The 23056-nt window shown below is 28.4% G+C and overlaps 1 protein-coding gene across 1 annotated transcript; it reads left to right on the top strand.

The window, feature by feature from the left end:
• The first annotated feature begins 12351 nt into the window (after positions 1-12351).
• LOC100241481 (uncharacterized) lies at positions 12352-16060 on the top strand. The gene is made up of 7 exons (XM_002277649.4): positions 12352-12584; positions 12976-13529; positions 13630-13850; positions 14210-14432; positions 14918-15003; positions 15090-15181; positions 15328-16060. Exons 2-7 carry the CDS (start codon positions 13440-13442, stop codon positions 15570-15572), a joined length of 957 nt encoding a protein of 318 aa, XP_002277685.1. The 5' UTR covers positions 12352-12584; positions 12976-13439; the 3' UTR covers positions 15573-16060.
• The last annotated feature ends 6996 nt before the right edge of the window (positions 16061-23056 follow it).

The following is a 23056-nucleotide window of genomic DNA, read 5'->3' as shown; positions in this document are numbered from 1 at the left end:
TCAATATTGTCAATTAGTTCAAATGTATTTGCAATGGAATTAATTAAATAGTTTTGATTTTTATAAACATAAAATTTTATTTAAAAAAAAAGAAAAAGAAATTAATAAATAAAAAAAATCACCCCCATTTTCTATGATAATTATTTTTTAAAGTAATTATGAAAAATCATTTTTGAAAACTGTTTTTAACAAGTGATTTTTTATTTGATTTTTATAGAATAAAAATATGTTTGAAAACTTATATTTAAAAAAATTTATATATAATATTTTATTTTTAATTATTTTATATGTTTGTATAATTATTTCTTAAAACAACTAAAAAAACAAGTGAAAATAATAAAAAAAACAATTAAAAATTGTTATCTAAAAATATCATATTTTATATTCTTAAAAAAAATAAAAAAATAATTTTTGGTTCGCCAAATATATTTTTTATATTTTTTATTTTGGATAATATAAATGTATTATCAAAACCCGATCCCACATGGTCCTAAGATTTCAAACATGGCATCACAATGCCCTTGACCCAATGGATTAGCTAAGGTTTCATAGAGGAACTTTGAGTCCATGGGCCTCATGCACATGTTAATCCACTTGTGTCCAACCATACATAAATACTCACTACATCTTAGAGTATTTCTTTTAATCAATCCCTTAGCAATTATTTTAATAACCCTTCATTTTCTTCCTTCGTTAAAAGGCGGGTTTCCCTTTGCATTATTTTCTCTATTTTTTTTCCCCTATGAAATTAAACTCAAAATAGATGTTAACAACAATACTAGGATTTTAGCATCAATTTAAGCTAAGTTAAACGACTTGGCCCTATGTATTACACAACTCATACATATGCTATTAGAGCTCATACTTTGACTCTAATCAATAATTATATCTAGCATGTTTATCACCGACAAAAAAAAAATTAACAAAGTGAGAATTAATAAATCGAACATTGTAAATCAAGATTATATAAATCGCCATATAAAGTGCAATTTCCAATCTCAGTGGAATCATTATACAAAACAATCATTCCATTTATGAAAAAGAAAACTATGCCATTCTAAGGTTTTTGTTTGGTTCATGAAAAATTCGAAAATATGATAAAAAGAAAATAGAGAGAAAAAAAAATCGAAGTCAATAAATTATCTTTACATGTTTTTTCAAGCTAATTTCATTTACTTTTCTCCATTATATAAAGATTAAATAATTTTAAAATATGTAATTTTTTTAACTAATTTTAATTATATTTTGATTTTCTTTCTAAATTTTTATAGTAAAACCAATTATAAAAAAACTATTTTCCTTAACAATTTTTTCGTAACTTGGTAGCTTCCCAGTACCAAATATAGCCTAAATCATCCTCACCAAGATCTATATTATTAGCCAAGAGGAAAGCTTCATAATATGATCTCTTACACCACTTAAATATAATGATGAGGATATTCAAATAGTGATGTTTCTCATTTTTTGCTAATTTAACTAAGAGGGTGTTTAATTTTTTGACTTTTTATTGAAAATAATTTGTTTTCAAAATTTAAATTGTTTGTTTTTCTATTTTTTTATGACTTATTATATACTTTTTACTAAATAGAAAAAACCAAAATATTTAATTTTTCCTAAATAGAAAAAATAACATATTGATTTTTCTTTACTTTTTAATACTTAATAGAAATAAAATACTACAAAAACAAACAACCTAATATTTAACGCTCTTAAGCATTAAGGTTCTATTTAGAATTAAGTAAAAAAACAAATACCACCTTAGTTTATTTCTTTCTAACAATATCCATAAATTCCTTAGTTGTGTCCACTTGTGGAATGCTATCTCTTGATAGATTCTTCCATATGATATTTCACGATCATCAAGCAATCTCTATTGAAGTAATCCCACTCCCCATGGAACTTCTTGGGCTCAATAGTACTCTCATTTGTTAACCCACTAGTGTTCAACCCCATTATGGCCCACATTGTTTGAATAAATCATACAAGCCCACACACAAAATTCCAGCATTATGGGCTTGGGATGGACCTTCTTGGCCTTTTGGTACCGACATGGATAAGGATAACCCTATTCCTTCATTGACTAGGTAACACAACCCTTTATCTAATTACTTTTTACCCATACGTCTATCTAATTACAAATTCAATATCACCGACATGGATAATATCATTCAGTCATTGTCTACATAGCACAACCACCCTTTATCTAATTACTTCTTACCCACATGTATAAAATCAATATCACTCTTTTTTTTTTCTCCTTTCCTTTAAAAGTAAGGTGAACGGGTGACAATGTTGGAATTAGAAAGAAGCTTAGGGACGACATGATATGAAATTTATTTGAAGGGACAAAACAATATCAAAACTTTGTATACTCTAACGACAGTAGTCAATTTGTATTCAAAATCTTACCTCAAATGAATCAAATCATTTCTTTTACATATTTTTTTTCCCAAAATTAAATTTCAAGTGGGATATTTGCCTTTTTGGGCATCCAGAATATCGAGGGAAGTGGCATTTGTCATTTTTAAGTACAATGTGACTTTGCTTCCCGATGGGTGACATATAAATTAAAGTGTGGTTAATAGTACTTCTATTTAAAGTATTTTCGTTAAAATTATCTTTTAGAAAAATGTTTTTTGGAAAATCACTTATAAGACATTTTTTAAATTTTTATTAAAAGTATTTTTAAATTTTCTACGTTTGACAAACCTAAAAAATTATAGCAACAAGCCTGAGAACGGGTGGGGTCAAGAAACTTTTGGCGGGTGGCTAAGTGACCATCAACTTAGCAACATAGTGTTGCCATTTTCTCATTATCTCCCGGAAATTTCGGTGGAATAAAAGTTTGCTTGACCCTAAAGTTAGAACTCCTATGTATCCATGTAGAATTACTGAGTAACGAAGAGTCAAAAATACGAATTGGTCAAAAGACTTTCTACGTGATATGCGCCATCATGGCCAGGCTTCACCTTAATCTCTCCAAAGGCGAAAGTTCCTGGCATGGACATGGTCTCAGCCCATCTATGAGGGGAGGAGATAATTGCCAATGAGTCAAGGAGTGAATTGAGAAATGTAGAAGATGGGAGTGATGCTTGGAATATACCCGTAGAAAGCTGTATTGGAAGTATATCCCCTCGAGGGAAGTGTGAGATAAGCCTCGAATGCTTAGTCCCCTTTGAAAAGAAAATGAACCGTAAAATAATAATAGAAAAAGAGGCAAACGTGGAGTTCTCAAAAAGGTCAAAAAAAGGCCCCCTCTGCCTCCTTATCTCAACTACCCATTCATACTTTTAAGCACTTTAAAGTTTGATCAATCCGCCAATAGGGAGAAAAATGTATGAATTTAATTTTGGTTGGTAGGGTTTGACAAATTGGATATGTAAGAGATGTTAAGACTCAAGTCCAGTCAAATTAGATTAAATTGAATCGATTGGATTGTTTAAATATATCAAAACTCTGGACAAATTATATCTAGTTGGATTGATAAGATTGCTTAGACATGTCAAAACTCGAGTTGGGTTAAATTAGGTCAAGTTAGATCGATTGGATTACTTAGACATGTCAAAACTCGAGTTGGGTTATATTAGGTCAAGTTGGATCGATCGGATTGCATCAAGAAAAAAGAAAAATAAAAATAAAATAAAATAGCAAACTAAAAGAAGGTTTATCATGAAAATTTATATTTTACTATGCACATGTGAGGCCCTATTTGCATCAAGAAGTTAAATTAATGTAATAATTTGGTATAAGATAAATTATTGAATTTTAATGGATAATAAGTTAATATATCTATTTTTATATAAGATAAAACATTTGAATTTTAATTAAATTCTTAAATTTAATTAAAGTTTAAATATTATTATTTAAATAATATAATATAAAATTTAATTATTTATGATATAAAATTATCTAATTAAAATTATTAAATATTTATTCCTAACTAGCATTTTTTTTCCATAAGTCCAATCCAAATTGCCAAAGGGGCTAATACAAAAATGAGGTTGAATTTTGGTTGGGTTAGGTTGAGCCCCCAAATTGCACTTTGAATTAAAATTAAAGAAAATTATGATTGAATAAAAATAATGAATACCCTTTTTCCCTTATAATCTTTGTAAATTAAATTGAAATAAGTGCTCCTTCCTTACATTTTTTATTTTTTATTTTTAAAAATAGAAAATGATATAATAATTCATTGAAATTTATCTTAAAAAAATAATAATTAAAAAAAAAGAAGTTATTAAAAACCTTTTACTATAAAAAATTTAATAATTTTAAAAAGAATTTGTATTATATATATATATATATATACCAAATGAGAACTAACAAAACCCAATAAATATCATACCAAATAAAAATTAAGAAAAAATGGAGATAATCTTTGAGGCCAACAATGTGTTATGGATATGATTAGGTCAAGTGGAATGTGAAGCATTTGTGGATACCTACCAAGACAATTAAACTACTCCAAAATAATCTTCTTAATAGAATTGAAAATTCAAGAGTATTATGAATTGATTAGTGGGCAACATCTTGATTGATGGGGGGTTGGCCGTCCAACTAAAAACAGCTGCAAATATACTTCAAAATTTGAGGAAAAAAAATAAAAGCATTAATTGGGCTTTTCTTAGATCCATCCATCCCCAACAGCTGCTTACTACATAAGCACTTTTAATACTTAAACAGAGACTTGCCACTACCTCACTCTTCTTTTTCATCATGTCCATTTTTTCAATGTCCCCTTCAAATTAAATTATGGGCCTCACATGTGTCCTATTTGACTTTTCATGCATTCATACTATTTATTTTATTATTATATCTTCTTTTCATTTTCTAGGATTATGGTTGATGGGATATGTTCCCATTTAAAATAATAATAATAATAATAATAATAATAATAATTTATATTCAATATTAGGCTTGACAACAAAAATTAAGGATCTTGTTTTTTTTTTAAAAAAAGGAAAATAAAATAATTAAATACATAAATACAAAATATAGGAATTTTTATATAAAAAAATGGATAAATACTTTATATACTTGAAAACAACAACATTAAAACTTAAAGACATGTTTAGTAATTATTTTCAAAAATAATTTTCTATTATCCAAAAAAAAAAAATAGGAAAACTTATTTTTTGTTGTTTGTTTTGAAGAATAGAAAATAAATACTTTTTTTAAGAAACATCTTTTAGTTATTCTCAATTATTTTCATTTTTTTTTTAAGATTTTTAAAAAATAATTATATTGACATGTACAATGATTAAAACTAAAATATTAAATATATAAATTATATGTAAAGATATTAAAAATAGGTTAACAAATTTTAGATTCTCAAATAGACATTTATTTTATAAAATATTGAGAACAATTTTCAAAAACTGTTTTTGAAACCAATTACCAAACTGGTCCTAAAATTTTAATTTAAGAGTTGTTATATTTTATATAATAATTTTTATTTTAAATAAAAAAATAAAAAGTATATCTAAAGATCATACGTTTTACAAAATTATTTAAATAACTTTTAGAAATTAAAAAAAAATAAAGACCATGCCTTCAAAAAAGGCACAATTTTAAAATGGGCAGATTTATTATTTTTAATTCCAAGACCAAAAATATTGGCAGACAAATTAATTTTATTTGTCATTGACTCCAAACTGAATCTTCAAGCCTACAATGGATAAAAACTCCCCTATTTTAGCATATTTTAAATTTCATCCATGATTTGATGGCTTTATAGAGATCTTTTGACTTCTATAGACTGCTAGGGAAAGTTGATTATCCATGGTCAACAAAGCAATGATTTTATCTTATTTTTCCATATTTGGTGCCCCACCTTACCATATATATATCATGAGGATAAGTTTTCCATAGAAAATTTGCAAGAAATTTTACATGAATAAGTAGAGACATAACTTGGAAAAGTTTGTTAAAATGGAAAGCATGTTAAGAAAAAAAAATCCTCATTAATGGAGAAAATCTACTCTCTTTTTCTTTCATTTTCCGGTTTTTTTTTTTTCCTTTTTTTCTTTACAACTTTTCTAAATTTAAAACAAAGTATAGATATTTGACAATATATTTGTCCTTATTCATATGCATTTCCTTTTCTAAAACGGTAAAGTGTGTTTTAGTATATTATTAAAAGTTTTTTTTTTCTTTCGAGATTTACTTAAATTTTATACACTTTCATATGAAAGGGTTATTCGGGTTCAAATTAATATATCATTAAAACATAGAATCTCGGTAAGGTTTCAAGTAAATATATAGGTAATAATTAGGTTCTTAAATGACTCAAAAATAATAATAGATTGTTCTAAAAATAGTTTTATTGTGTTATTAATAGGAGGATATTTATAAATTATCTTAGAATATACATGTTTATGATTGTCGTCGTATTTATAGGAAAACAAATAAAATAACAAATTGTTTAACTATGAAAGATATTTATAATTTAGAATGAATCATTTGTGACTCATATTTCAATCGACTTTGTAGCTATTTTGTTTTGTAGTTTCGTTTCATATTAAAAAAGAAAAAAGAAAAAAGAAAAAAATATAAAATCTCGGTACCATATTTGATCCAAAAATATGTAAAATCCTAATAATTTTAAGTTGAATATATTAAATTTTACAAAATTGATTTTTTTTTAAACATGCTTTTTCTTCCTTTAAAACTACAATTTTTTAAAATCAGAGTCATAATTTTTAAAAAGTAATAACTAACATTTTTTTTAATCTTAATATTAATTTTTTAAATTTACAAAAATTCTTACCATGTCTTAAAAATGGAACTTCCTAATCTATGTCATGGTTATTTGAAGCATATGAATTTTTTTTTCTTGTTATTATTACTTAAAATTGCAGGATCTTTTGACTGTAACATTTCATTTGGAAAAGTCAATGAATTAAATGAAGTGATGTTTCAGTAAAGTGAGAGGTCTGCTTTTAGTTAATAAAAAATAATTAATTATTTCTCCAAATGGAAGGAAAATCTTGAAGTGGGGGGCGGTGAAAAAAAGGAGAAGATTTGTGAGTCAAAATTTCATAAGCGTGGCTGGTGAGTGGGCATATAAACATGTCATTTAATGATGAAGAGTGACGGTTTGTTTTAAAATTATATTAATTTTATTAAATTTATATTAATCTTATTAAATTTATATTAATTTTAGTTGTATCACCTATAAACGAAAAGATATCATTAATAAGATGGTGTGAAATATAAACTCGAGTCCCATTTCTATATATTTTTATGAATGATTTGGAATGCTTTTTTTCACAATCATAAATTAGTTTTCCATTATATGATTGAGAAATAACATTTTTTTGATAGATATGAAGAAAACAACATAAATCCGAACCACATTTATTTACATCTTTATTCAACAATTTAGATTTTATCGTGTATATTCAATGATCGAGATACCAAAATTTCAAAAGCCTCGAAGACTGGTGAGTGGGCAAATAGACATGTCATTTAATGATGGAGAGTAACGATTGATTTTAAATTTATATTAGTTTTAGTTGTATTACGAAAAGATATCATCAATTATATGGTGTGAAATATAAACTCAAGTTTCCTTTGTGTATATTTTTATGAATTGTTTGGAATACTTTTTTGCACGATTATAAATTAGTTTCCCATAATATATTTAAGAAATGACATTTTTTTTTGTAGATATGAAGAAGACAGCATAAACTCGAACCACATTTATTTACATATTCATCCAACAATTTAGATTTTATCGCATATGTTCAATGATTGAGATTAGAATTTAACACGTATCAATTCAATATCTTTTTCTATTATAAATTTGGAAAATTTTGGAGATATAGACTAAATTAATGATCAAATGAGAGGAAAAGAAATTTTACATGAATAAGTGGAGACATAACTTGGAAAAGTTTGTTAAAATGGAGAGCATGTTAAGAAAAAAAAAAATCTCATTGATGGAGAAAATCTACTCTCTTTTTCTTTCATTTTCTGATTTTTTTTTCTTTTTCTTTTTTTTTCTTTACAACTTTCCTAAATTTTAAAACAAAGTATAGATGTTTGATAATATATTTGTCCTTATTAATATGCATTCCTTTCTAAAAAGGGTAAAGTGTGTTTTAGTATATTATTAGAATTTTTTTATTGCGATTTACTTAAATTTTATACACTTTCATATGAAAGGGTAATTCAGGTTCAAATTAATATATCATTAAAACATAGAATCTCGGTAATGCTTCAAGTAGGCATATAGGTAATACTTAGGTTCTTAAATGACTTGAAAATAATAATAAATTGTTCTAAAAATAGTTTTATTGTGTTATTAATGGAGGATATTTGAAAATTATCTTTATATATATATATATATATATTCATGATTATCGTCATATTTATAAGAAAGCAAATAAAATAACAAATTATTTAGTTAATAAATATATTTATAATTTAGAATTGATTATTTGTGACTAACTTTTCAATCGACTTTGTACCTATTATGCTTTGTAGTTTCGTTTCATAATAAAAAAAGAAAAAGGAAAAAAATATAGAATCTCAATACCATATTTGATCCAAAAATATATAAAATCCTAATAATTTTGAGTTGATATATTAAATTTAAATTTTACAAAATTGATTTTTTTTTAAACATGCTTTTTCTTCCCTTTAAATCTACTTCAATTTTTTAAAATCAGAGTCATAATTTTTAAAAAGTAATAACTAACATTTTTTTTAATTTTAATATTAATTTTTAAAATTTACAAAAATTTAAAAAAGGAACTTCCTAATCTATGTCATGGTTATTATTACTTAAAATTGCAGGATCTTTTGACTGTAACATTTCATTTGGAAAAGTCAATGAATTAAATGAAGTGATGTTTCAGTAAAGACTAAAGAGAGAGGTCAGCTTTTAGTTAATAAAAAATAATTAATTATTTCTCCAAATGGAAGGAAAATCTTGAAGTGGGGGGCGGCGAAAAAAAGGAGAAGATTTGTGAATTTCATAAGCCCTTGGCTGGTGAGTGGGCGTATGGACATGTGATTTAATGACGAAGAGTGACGGTTTGTTTTAAATTTATATTAATTTTATTAAATTTATATTAATTTTAGTTGTACCACCTATTAACGAAAAGATATCATCAATAACATGGTGTGAAATATAAACTCGAGTCCCATTTATGTATATTTTTATGAATGATTTAGAATACTTTTTTTCACAATCATAAATTAGTTTCCCATTATATGATTGAGAAACGACATTTTTTTAGTAGATATGAAGAAGACAACATAAATCCGAGCCACATTTATTTACATCTTCATTCAACAATTTAGATTTTATCGTGTATATTCAATGATCGAGATACCAAAATTTCAGAAGCTTCAAAGGCTGGTGAGTGGGCAAATAAACATGTTATTTAACGATGGAGAGTGACGGTTAGTTTTAAATTTATATTGTTTTAGTTATATCACCGGTAATTGAAAAGATATCATCAATCATATGGTGTGAAATATAAACTCGAGTCTCCTTTGTGTATATTTTTATGAATTGTTTGGAATACTTTTTTGGACAATTATAAATTAGTTTCCCATCATATGATTGAGAAACAACATTTTTTTTTGTAGATATGAAGAAGACAACATAAACTTGAACCACATTTATTTACATCTTCATCCAACAATTTAGATTTTATCGCATATATTCAATGGTTGAGATTAGAATTCAACACGTATCAATTCAATGTCTTTTTCTGTTATAAATTTGGAAAAATTTGGAGATATAGACTAAATTAATGATCGAATGAGAGGAAAAGACAATATTAATCAGATGATGACCTGTATAAACCTGAATCCCATTTATTTATATCTTCATCTAACAATTTAAATTTAACCACTTATATTCCATTAACGAGATGAGAATTCAGTAAGTGTGAATTCAATTTTATTTATTTTAATTTGGAAGGATTTTTGGTACAAGGATTAGGATAAGGGTCAAATTAGTTGGGGACAAAAATTTAGTAGAAATGGACCCATTGAGGTTGCTTTTGGATTTGTTTGGTAGAGGCCATGTGATGTGAAATCAAATCATAGACTAAAACAATCCCCCCTTCATATTTAGTGCACGTGAATGCGACCATTGAGTTCATCACTACATTTTTGTAGGTCTCTTTCTTTATTATTCATCACATAAATTTTTTATCAAATTTGTGGCAGGATTAATATTGATCTTGTGGTACAAATTTGAGGGGTCCCAAGAAAAAAGAAAAAAATAATAATATGGGACAATGTAATAAAAAAATAAAATAAAATCAAGATGATATTAGATATAATTAATATATTTAATGATTTCAATTAAATTATTAAATTGATTTATAGTCTCCTTAGTGGATCACCTCATTAAATTTTTTATTTTTTAAATTTCTAATATGACATATCCTCTTAATATTTTACATTTCTTTTTAATTATTGTGTGGAGAACAATTTTTTTTGTAATATTTTTTTAAAAAAATTATATTTAATAATTGAAGGGACAAATAATATAAAAATTAGTTCAAGGGCAAGAAGCCCTATGCGCCTTTGACCATTATTTTTAAAAATATTTTTTGGTTTTCTAAAAAAATAAAAAATTATGTTTAACAATCAAAAAAATAAAAAAATAGTTGTATGTTTCTAAAAATAGAAAATAAAGGTATTTTTAGATAATATCTTTTAATTATTTTTATTTATTTAAAAAAATTGTTTTAAAAAATAATTATAAAAATACATGCAATGATTAAACATAAAACATTAAATCTAAAAGTTATTTTTAAAATATCTTTAAAAACATTGGAAGCATATTAAGAATCTTTCAAATTTTCAAACAAATTTTAATTTTATAAAATATAAAAAACACATATATTCTAAAAAATTATTTTTTAGAATGTTTTTAAAAGTACTTTCCAAACAAAACCTTAGGTGATGTTTGAAAACTGTTTTCATAACAAATTTCTATTTTTCGGAACAAAAATTTAGAAAAAAATATATAAAAACCAAAACCTATTTTATGTTTGCTATTCTTAAGAACATAAAATACTATATTTTTAAATAACATTTTTTAATTGTTTTATGTTGCTTTTAAAAAATAATTATACAAATATGTAGAATTATTTAAAATAAAATGCTAGATAGAAAAATTATTTTAAAAATATATTAAAAATTATTTTACTTTTTCAAATAAACTTTTGTTTTACAAAATATTATGTAACAGTTTTCAAAAACTATTTTTAAAAATAGTTATCAAATTAGACCTTATTTTCCTCAATTATTTTTTTTTCTTTTCTTATATATATAAAAGAAAATAAACCACTCTACATGTTTGTATAATTATTTTTTTAATACAACTCTTATAAAACAACTGAAAATAACTAAAAATAAGTAAAATATATTATCTAAAAATATTTTATTTTATGTTTTTAAGAGTAAAAAATAAAAAATAGTTTTTAGTTATAAAAAATATTTTTAATATTTTTTATTCTAAAAAATATAATTTTTTTAAAATAATTTCCAAACAAACCTTTATTTCTTGAAATCGAATTTTTTTTTTTTTTTTGTCCTTTTTCTTCTTAATTATCTTCTATGTATATATATATAATAAAAAAAAACCCAGAAAAAACCAAACAAATGGTCAGGATAGGGCCCCCACCCACCACATAATTTCAAATAATTTAACTTTTTATTTTTATTTTATTTTTTAATATTCTAATGTTGTGCCCTGGCGTAGCAGATATTTCACATGTTGGTCGGTTTTTTAACCTCATCCCCTCTGTTATCCCGTCAGAATCAGAAAAATCTTTCACAACACTAAATCCTAAATCATAATTTTATTATTTACTGAACCACTTTCTGCTTTATTTTATTTTCATTAATTCATTTTCTCAAATTTTTTTTTTCCCTTTTTTGTCTCTTCTATTCCGTTATAGTATTAGGTGTCTTACAATTTTATTCACGCGGTTTGCCACAATCCAACCTTTCCTTTTCTTTACTCTCATCCTCTCTCCCCACGCAACACACCAATTTTTTAGTACATAAATGAAATTATTATTTTTATTTTTATGATTTGACATATATATAATATTTTTTGTCAAAAATTCAAAGACTCAATTAAATAGATCAATTCAAATATGATACTATTAATAATAATCGGGTTAAAAATATGAACTCATATCCTATTTAATAATTCGAACGTATTTATTAAACGGGTTATATAAATGAACAAAAATTGGATTGATTATATTTAATTAACCTTTTTTTCTCTATACGTTATTATTTAATTTAATTTAATTTAATTTAATTTTTTTTTTAATTTGGTTTGAATGGAACAATGAAAACCAGAACAACTACTTCAGGAGGAATCTATGGACTGAGTCACAGAGTCGGCCCTGAGCAGAAAATAATTTAGAGGAAAGTGTGAGGGAGAAAATTATAAATACGGATGTTTGTGGGGTGAGGAGACAGATGAGTGTCATAAATGATAAAATCTGGTATTCCGATGCGTTAATAATTGTTGGGTATCGGAAATTTTCTCTCGTTTTCCCTCAGAACAATCAGACTTTCGCAGAGTCCAAAAGGTTTATCCAACATTCTTTCATGATTGGATTGCTCTGAACTCTCTGTTATGTTCTAGCTCTGCTTTCACACCACTGTTTGTTTTTGCTTTTCTTTTCCGGGAAAGTTGATTCCTTTACATTTTCCGTTAGAAAATCTTCTTGTTTTAAACGCAAACTCTACAGGGTGCTAACAATCCTTTTCCCGGAAACCATGGGTTTCTGTTGAAAAGGAGGGGAAAAATAAAAAATAAAAAACAAAAAACCCAAATTTCTCTTTGAATTCTGGGGGGTTTTCGTCCATATATCGCGTGAATTGCGGGGTTTTCTTTGAATTTCTTGGGTTTTGGTTTGTGGGTTTGCTTGATTTTCTTGGAAGCTTTGAATCCTGAATCGTTGTGACTTGCTTGTGTAGGTGCTTGGTTTCTTGAGTGGTGATCAAAGCAGAGGACGCTTGAGTTTTCTTTAAGATTAGAGAAAAAACAGAGGGGATCAAAGGCGAAAACAGAGGCAACTATCACTTTCTTATTACAGTGTGGGCGGTAATTTCGCCGGAATCCGAAGTTATCGGTGCCGGAAATGGGTTGTTTTGTCAGCATTTCTAACGAGAATTCTAAGAAAATTAGCAATTAGCTGTCCAAACGTCAAAAAATAGAAGTCCTGTAGACCGATTTCATTTCTTTTCTCTCCACTTTCTCTCTAAAAGAGAGAGAAAAAAAAATCTTCCTACAATTTCTCCCTTCCTCTCTCTCTCTCTCTCTTTCTCTCTCTCTCTCTCTCTCTCGGCTTTTCCTCTGTTCTTTGGGCTTCCTCTGTTTTCGAGGTTGGGAGAGAGACCCAAGAAAACCCCTCTCTCTCTCTCTTTTTCGCCGTGAAATCATGATTTTGGACAAAGGGTCAATGCAATCAAACCTCGAGTGCTTCCTTGAATGCATAACACCTGTGGTACAATCCCAATTCCTACACAAGGTCTGTTCTATCTTCATTTCAATTTTCCCCATCATCAACAAATCCTTTTGGGTGTTTTCTTACCATTTTATGGGTGTTGCCCTTTGCTATTGTGCTGCAGACTGAAATCAGGGACCTCAATGTTCTATGGCATCCATGGGAGAGAGAAAAAGTTGAGTATTTCACCTTGGGCGATCTCTGGAATTGCTTCGATGAATGGAGTGCCTATGGTGCTGGAGTTCCTATCTTGTTGAACAACAATGAAACCCTTGTTCAGTACTATGTGCCCTACCTCTCTGCAATTCAGATTTTCACTAGCAACTCAGCCAGAAACAGTTTCAGGTACCATCATCATCTACTGACTTTTATTTGGACTCAACACTCTTCTCTAATTCCAAACGTTGCATTTGTTTTGTGATCATGTTCATTGCTCATTTCTGTTCAAACACCCTTATAGATTACCTAGAAGTTTACTGATTTTGGTGATCACTATGATCTGATTAGTAGTAAAGTTACATAATTGAATTCCTCAAACACCCAAATGGATAATGAAGCTTACTGAATTTTGGAGGCCAATTACATTTGATTATATATTGATAGGGTGATCAGCACATTACTTCCGTAAGATTGGTTGATTCTGTCATTTGGGCTATCCATTTTTAAGATGTATAGAAGAAAGTGACCCGGATCTTGTTTTTCAGGGAAGAAACCGAGTCAGGTGACTGTGAGACCAGGGATTCCTTTAGTGATTCCTGCAGTGATGAGAGTGAGAGTGAGAAGCAGTGGAGATGGGACGGTTGTTCCTCTGAGGAAGGATGCTTAGAGCAGGAGAGCCTGTGGCATAGAAGCGATAGACTGGGCTGCCTTTATTTTCAGTACTTCGAGAGATCAACTCCTTATGGAAGAGTTCCTCTTATGGACAAGGTATGCTTGTATGAGTAAAATCTCACTTGTAGGTTTTTTATTGTTGTTTACTTTCATTAGCATTTCCTCAGGTTTTCTTTTTCTCTTTCTCATAATAATATCAATCAAACTTCGAAACAATGAAACTGGTCAGGGATATGTTAGAATCGTTTGAATTCCTTTTTCATGATTGGCATCTCATAAAGATCTATCTCTCTTGTATAAGGTATAAACTAAATTGGATTCATCTTTTCTTTTCGTATAGAGTCGTATGCTACATGGCATTTGTTCTTGACTTTGATTTGATGTTGGTTTTAAATTTTTGCATGGTTGGAAGAGGAAAAAAAATGATACCGTTCAAAGTAGGAGGTTCCAAATTTTGGATCGTTATGAGCATTTCACCCTAAGCTTTTCAAGTCTCTCTCTGATATAAAGTTATTTGGATTCTATTTATCACCTTCTTTTGTTTTATTTTGCTTCTTTTCTTTTTTCCTTTTCGGTTTCAGATCAGTGGATTAGCTCAAAGATACCCGGGCTTAATGTCATTGAGGAGCGTTGATCTTTCACCAGCTAGCTGGATGGCAGTTGCCTGGTCTGTCTCAGTCTCTTTGTCTATCTCTCTCAAAAATGGCTTAGTGAAATTATGATGATAAATTTGTTGATGTTGATGTTATTCAGGTACCCGATTTATCACATTCCAATGGGGAGAACCATAAAGGACTTGTCCACATGTTTCCTCACATACCACACCCTTTCATCGTCTTTTCAAGGTATTCTGTGGCTTGATTTTACTTAAAGTTTGCTCAATATTCTCCCTCATAGTCACCTGTAGTTTTTTTTTTTCTCTTTTGTGTTTAAAGGTATTCTGTAGTTTTTTTGATCGGTCTTCATTTCCCATGTCTACATCATTTTGCAGATATGGACCTGGATGATGATATCGACAGTGCTGAAAAGAAGAAGAGGAAAGAAGGGGAAGGCATCTCACTCCCTCCATTTGGTTTAGCCACTTACAAGATGCAAGGAAATGTGTGGGTGTCGAGCAAGAGTGGTCGGGACCAAGAAAGGGTGATGTCGCTGTTAAGTGTGGCAGATTCGTGGCTAAAACAGCTAAGGGTCCAGCACCATGACTTCAACTACTTCACTGGGATTCGTCGTGGGTGAAACCGGAAAGGAAAAAAAAAGATGGCATAGAATTGAAGTTTCATCCAATCCAATCTCACTCCCAGACTCAAAAATCTGTGTTTCTTTTGAGTCTTTAACTGGTTTTTCGTGTTGTTGCTTGGAGGACTTGGGCCTTGAGTGTGAGGATTGTAGTTGACTCTTGTCTTTGATGGGATTTCTAGGAACCCCTTAACCTCTATATCATGAGTTGAGCAGAGCTTTTAACCATGGACTTTTAACCTTTTTGGCCTTTTAGAGATGGGTTTGGGGTGGAGAGAGGAGAGTTGGAACTTGGAAGCCCTTCGGGCTCTTTTTAACTATTAACTTTTATGGATGCTGTGATGCATTCCCACCACTTCCCCCAACAAGGGTATATACAGTGTCTTTTGGCTGTAATGGTTGTTTGTAGATGAGGGAGAGTTTTCAGCTGGTTGCATTGCATGAATATATATATATGGTCAAGGATAAACCATGCCCATTGCTTCAAATTTCAAACTCTCCATCATGTGGTGAATGCATACTTTTATGGGGTCGCCCACGTTTTTAGATTAACGCCAATTGAATGGGATATGTGACTTCTTGTCAATGCAATTAGTTAGGCTTGAATACCAAGGTTTTGTGGCCATACTTAACCGAATGTGATCGATCAGGTCATGTCAAAAATTTGTCTCATTTTTCATTTTCCTTAGTTTTCTTCCATCACTTGTATCTCTAGAATTCTTCTTACTATTATTAACTTAGCAGAAATCAGATAAGCTATGTTGTCATAATGTGGACATCCAAGGTTTGACAAAACTCTCTCTACGAGGCCTAATCCTGCACGTAAGTATGTTACAAGTGTCACACTCGTCAACCCATGTCTACCCCTTCAATGTTTTGATTTTATGGTTGATGGGTTCCGTCTTTGTATACGTATATTTTGTGTATATAACATGCAAGGCTATGCCTTCACTTCATTTGACCAAAAGCCCTTTTAAAGTGCCATCAGTATGTTATCCACTCCGAACATTACAAAGTCCAAAAAGAAGGAACCCCTTTCACATCTTATCCGGACAAGGAACCTACAACCGACTCAAAAGTACAGCCACTATCCATATGCATATACCAATTAATTATCATTAAAAAACACAAGCACTTGGAGGGCAACCCACCAACAGAGACACCATCACATTACACTACACATGGCACTTGATGCCTTTGGTCAAAAGAGGGAATATATATCATATATATGGGCAGCATGGTTGTATGCCACTCCCGCCTTTTCAACCATCCGCATAAACGTCACAATTTACTTGGCAATTGGGAAATTGTACCACCTCCACATGTGTCCCTTTTATCATATTCAACCCTTTTTTTTTCTTTTGTTATGGTCCATCATAAATCAAATCCCACATCGTGATGAGATATTTTAATGCCCCCCTCGTGCTTGGACGGCCTCAATCTTTGATGATCTTATGTGGGTATTGTTTTAGTATGGGGAGTTTAATATTTTTATTGGTCATTTTTGTTTTGCCTTTTTCTTGGGCTATATTTAATTTCCATAAAGTCTTTAAAAAAGATTTAAAGTGAAGAAAAACAAATAATTTTTAAAAATATGTTAAACGTTTCATTTTAAGAAAATGTTTCTAACTCTCTTAAAATTAATCGGGTTCTTCAAAGATACTCCATCTATTTCTTTTGAATATTTTTTGTTTCATATTTTTTAAATGTGACAAAGAACCTCAAAATCAAGCAAACAAAAGTACAACCACAACCCATAATCTTGAAATTACAAATGGAAAGATGACAAACAACATGGAGCCTAATCACTCAAATCATGCATGTGATTCTTCTAATTGGAGTAGACATTGATAAGATTGATTGTATGCAACTTAAATCTATTATTAAAAAAAAAATTTTTTTTTAAAAAAAATCATTGGAAAGTTATATTTCTCCATAATTTGATTTTTTTTTTTTTTTCATAAACAATCAAATAAGACAAATTTATAAAGAGTTTGGGAAAAAAAGCAACAAGTTCCTCAAATTCTTAATAAACTTTTGTTGTTTTTGTAGGTTCAAGTTCCCTTTTTAGGAATCTTATTTGAAAATAAAAATTTTAAAAAATTATATTTGAGGTAGCCTCAAAATAAGGGAAAAAAAAACATGGAAAGATACGACATTTTAAGTAACTAAATTTTTTATCAAAATAATTATCAAGGCCACTTAAACATTCACATGGCTTAGAATTTATTTTATATATATATTTTACGATTTTGTAAATTCTTTGAATATAAAATCGTAATTGATTATTATAACTTTAAATTTAAACTTAAAATTGTAGTTACTAACTACAGTTTTAGATTAAATTTAAAGTCTAAGGTGATATTTGTTTTTTGATTGAATAGAAAAAGTTAAAATATTTGACTTTTTCTATTCAGTTAAAAGTAACATGTTAACATCATCCAACATAACTAATTAACTATATTGGATGATATTAATAAGTTACTTAATTAGTTATGTTGGATGATGTTAACATGTTATTTTTAAGTGAATAGAAAAAGCCAAATATTTTAGCTTTTTTTATTCAACCAAAAAACAAATACCACTTTAGTCACCAATTATGGTTTTATAATGTGGATACCTACGTGGATAAGATGTATTAGTTCGAAAATTATATTGAGAATGAAATTGCTTCGTGAAATTTTTGTTTGAAAGAAATCATTTTTACTCAAAACTAAAAAAATAGAGAAATTCGTACTTTTACTTCCACCAAGCACCAAAAATAGATTTCTATTTAGTATTGCCAGCCGCCGGGAACCTTAAAAGAGCTGAGCCCACTAAGAATTATTGTGGGCTGGAGTTTAGGTAAGCCCACTAACAATGGTAGTGGGCTGAATTTTCAAATGGGCTATGTAGCCCATTAGTGAGTATTTAGCTAGGTGAATCAGCATACGTGGGAATTTGGGACAATATGATTGGGAGCCATGAGGGTGCATTGTACCAGGTATGTAGAACTCCTCAGCATATCGAAAAATGATTTCGGGTACCATGACATATAAAAAGAACATTTCATACAAACTTTATAATAAAAAAAGGCTTTATAAATAGCTCCTAACCATGACAAGGGTTCTCCTCTACCAAATTCATTCTTATATCTACATAATATATGGGCAGCATGGTTGTATGCTCCCCCCTTTTCAACCATCAGCATAAACGTCACAATTTACTTGGCAATTGGGAAATTGTACCACCTCCACATGTGTCCCTTCTATCATATTCAACCTTTTTTTTTTTTCTTTTGGTATGGTCCATCATAAATCAAATCCCACATAGTGATGAAATATTTTAATGTCCCCCTCGTGCTTGGACGGCCTCAATCTTTGATGATCTTATGTGGGTATTGTTTTGGTATGGTGAGTTTAATATTTTTATTGGTCATTTTTTTTTCCTTTTTCTTGGGCTATATTTAGTTTCCATAAATTCTTTAAAAAATATTTAAAGTGGAGAAATTTTTTTTAAAAAAAATATGTTAAACGTTTCATTTTCATAAGAAAATGTTTCTAACTCTCTCAAAATTAATCACTTTCAAAGGGCTCTTCAAAGATAATCCATCTATTTCTTTTGAATATTTTTTGTTTCACATTTTTTAAAATGTGACAAATACCTCAAAATAATGCAAACAAAAAAAAGTACAACCACAACCCATAATCTTGAAATTACAAATGGAAAGAAGACAAACAACTTGGAGCCTAATCACTCAAATCATGCATGTGATTCTTCTAATTGGAGTAGGCATTGATAAGATTGATTGTATGTAACTTAAATCTATTATTAAAAAAAAATAATTGGAAAGTTATATTTCTCCATTTGATTTAATTTTTTTTTTCATAAACAATCAAAAAAGACAAATTTAAAAAGAGTTTGGGGAAAAAAGCAAATACAACAAGTCCCTCAAATTCTTAATAAACTTTTATTGTTTTTGTAGGCTCAAGTTCCTTTTTTAGGAATCTTATTTGAAAAGAAAAAAAAAATTTATATTTGAGGTAGCCTCCAAAATAAGGGAAAAAAAACATGCAAACATACCACATTTTAAAAGTAACTAAATCTTTTATCCAAATAATTCTCAAATTAATGCATCTGGGCTATTTAAACATTCACACGGCCTGTGATTTTTTTTGTTTTCGTCATAAAATTGTATGATTTAAAACTTTTTTTGAATATAAAATCGTTATTGATAACTACAACTATAAATTTAAATTTAAAATTATAGTTACTAACTACAGTTTTAATTTAAATTTAAAGTTTTAAGTGGTGTTTGTTTTTTTACTTCATTCTAAATAGAACTTTAATACTTAATAATGTTAAATATTAGATTGTTTGTTTTTGTAGTATTTTATTTCTATTGAGTATTAAAAAGTAAAAAAAATTCAATATGTTACTTTTTCTATTTAGAAAAAGTTATATATTTTGGTTTTTTCTAATTAGTAAAAAGTTTATAATAAGTTATAAAAAAGTAGAAAAACAAACAACCTAAATTTTGAAAACAAATTGCTTTTAATAAAAAGTTAAAAAAATAAACACCACCTTAGTCACCAACTATGGTTGGTTTTATGGTGTGGATACTTACATGGGTAAGATGTATTAGTTTAAAAATTATTTTGAGAATGAAATTACTTGGTGAAATCTTTATGTTTGAAAGAAATCCTTTTTACCCAAAACTAAAAAAATAGAGAAATTCATACTTTTACTTCCACGAAGCACCAAAAATAGATTTCTATTTAGTATTGCCAGCCGCCAGGAACCTTAAAAGAGCTGAGCCCACTAAGAATTATTGTGGGCTGGAGTTCAGGTAAGCCCACTAAGAATGGTAGTGGGCTGGATTTTCAAATGGGCTATGTAGCCCATCAGTGAGTATTTAGCTGGGTGAATCATCATACGTGGGAATTTGGGACAATGTGATTGGGAGCCATGAGGGTGCATTACACTAGGTATGTCGGAAAATGATTTTGGGTATCATGACATATACAACCATGTAAATAGTCCAAATTAACAAATATAATAAAAAACAGAATGAACGTTGTTGGTTCAGAGCCAACTGGAGTCAGATTGGTTCAGAGCCAACTGGAATCAGATTTGTCCAACTCAATGGAGGTTCGATAGTTTTCCTCATTTCGTGTGCCTCTTAGAGTATTTGTCCCAGCAGTAGTGAGACTGGGTGAACTCTTTTTTTACACAAAGAATGTCCGAATAGGTGGTTTGGGTATGCCATTTCGAAGCTTAAGTCAAGCAAGGATAGCTCAAGCGATCTTAGTGAGAGTGAGTGAGTATGTCTATCTCTCTGTACCTTGTTCGTGCTTTTGGAGGGTTTTTATAATGCTAAAGAGAATGTCACTGTACTGTTGATTAAACACTTTGACCTTCTCTACAATGATGATTGTCTTGTAGGCGGTGGGACAATCATCACAGTTATGGGCGATTGACAAGTGCCGTCAGTAGACGTGCCATGATGTTTGACCGTGTAGTCACTTGTCCTTTCAACCTGTCGATGGTCTGGGGCTATGTGTGGCAATTAATTGACATGGACCTGAGGGCTAGAAGAGATCCCATCAGCCATTCCCGTATTAGATGTGAATGATTACGTTGGTTCCCATCAGCTATACACGAAAATTGATCTTTATAAAATATAAATGACTACTTCAAATATGAGAATAATGAGAAATCCCATGTCATTCAACTTCTACTATATACCAAAGCTTACAAAAGAAAGAAATTTATACAAAGAAAACCGTTTCATACAAACTTCATAATAAAAAGGCTTATAAGTAGCTCCTAACCAAGAGAATGGTCCTCCTCTACCAAATTCATTCTTATATCTACATAATATAAATTTAATCATCCAATTAAGAATTTTAGTACATTCGGAAATTGAATAGTTGCACACAAGAACTTGTCATTTGATCATAAAAAATACATGTCGAAATTTAGGTAATTGGATGAGAGTCTAGATAGTAGGACCAAGGTACAAAAGAATGAAAACTTTTTACACATGGAATGGTACTGTGATTGTTCATTGATCCCTTTTTCGATATTCATCAAATTAATCAAGTAGGATCAATAACCTAAGCAAATATTTTTCACAAAAAGTTATAATATCCTCAATTATAAATTAATAATTTAATTAAAGATTAAAATTAGTGGTTATTTTATAATTTATATTTATTCAATTTTCCAAATTGTAAATGTTTAAATACACTATAATTGATTTTTTTTTTTAAAAATTAACATGTCATCTTCCCAAATACTCAAATCTTTTCTTGTTTGATTACTTAAATAAGATAAATTCTCATTCAAATTGTCCTTTTTTTTAATTTTAATTTTAATTTTAATTTTTTATTTTCTTGTAAAGACAAAATAGTTTGGTGTATGATTGGAGTTGGAAATGAAAATTCTAGAAGGTAATGGGATGAGGGCATTGCTTCAACAATATTTTGTTGTTGGCCAATTGTATTTATGTGATGGTAATTAAATTGTGGGTGAATCCTGCTTGGCAGTTTGTAGTTATTCTAGTAAAAGTGTTTATTTTTATTTTTAATTTTTATATTGTTTTTTTAAATGTTTTTATGAAGTATTAATTAGGGAGTATTTGATATTTTAATAATAATACATTATTATTATTATTATTATATTTTGAAATATCGTATTAATTTTTTAAAAGAGTTAAAAGTATAATTAAAATTAATAAATTATTTTTTAATTACTTTTTAAAAAATCAAGCATAAACTAAAAATTTAAAAAATAATTTTAAAATTACGAAAAATATCCAATTTTTGTTATAAAAAAAAAGCGTTATAAACCTTGTGGGTTGAGAGGAGCACGAACCACAAAACATGATAGAAAGACAAAAACTTCCCATTGGGAATCATCTTAGATTTATTTTTTAATGGACCATTAATCTTGATTTCAATACATTTTATAAATATTTTCTATCTTATTTTTTGGATTTTCCAAATGATTCCCATTGACCAAACAATAATAATTCATCTCCTTCCCATTTTAAATAATATTTGCCCTAATAATTTTTGAGATTGCAAAGGCATTATCAAAAAAATTGTCTACATTGTATCCAAAACTTTTTGGTACGGCATAAGAAAGGTATCATCATATTACCCAAGACACATAGAAAAAAATAAAAAAAATATTTTAAAATTTTTATAGCAATTAATATTAAAATGTCACGAAACTCAAAATGGACCAATCAAATACAAGAAACTCATATACCAAAACACATTCCAAATGGCGTTGCTATTTTTGTTTTTACACATAATTATACTTTTTAAATTTTAATTAAGCAAATAAATTTTAAATCAAGGAAAACTTAATACATTGGATTCGTTAATGATTTTAATAATCTTTAAAACTAATTTGATAAGTAAAATTATGGATAAAAAAAATTTTAAACATAAAAATGTAGTTAATGACTACGATTTTAAATTTAGCCTACGGTT

This window comes from Vitis vinifera, chromosome 12 (assembly GCF_030704535.1).
Source record: "Vitis vinifera cultivar Pinot Noir 40024 chromosome 12, ASM3070453v1".
In the NCBI taxonomy this organism is placed as follows: domain Eukaryota; kingdom Viridiplantae; phylum Streptophyta; class Magnoliopsida; order Vitales; family Vitaceae; genus Vitis; species Vitis vinifera.
Note: the sequence above shows the minus strand (reverse complement) of the source record. Positions and strands in the feature narration are given on the sequence as shown.

What these genes read in the sequence shown, in the direction of transcription:
- LOC100241481 (XM_002277649.4), top strand. Translation starts at nt 13,440, where the DNA reads ATGATTTTGGACAAAGGGTCAATGCAATCAAACCTCGAGTGCTTCCTT. An exon ending in TCAGCCAGAAACAGTTTCAG is followed by an intron (nt 13,851 to 14,209) that starts GTACCATCATCA and finishes CTTGTTTTTCAG; the next exon opens with GGAAGAAACCGAGTCAGGTG. An exon ending in GAGTTCCTCTTATGGACAAG is followed by an intron (nt 14,433 to 14,917) that starts GTATGCTTGTAT and finishes TTTCGGTTTCAG; the next exon opens with ATCAGTGGATTAGCTCAAAG.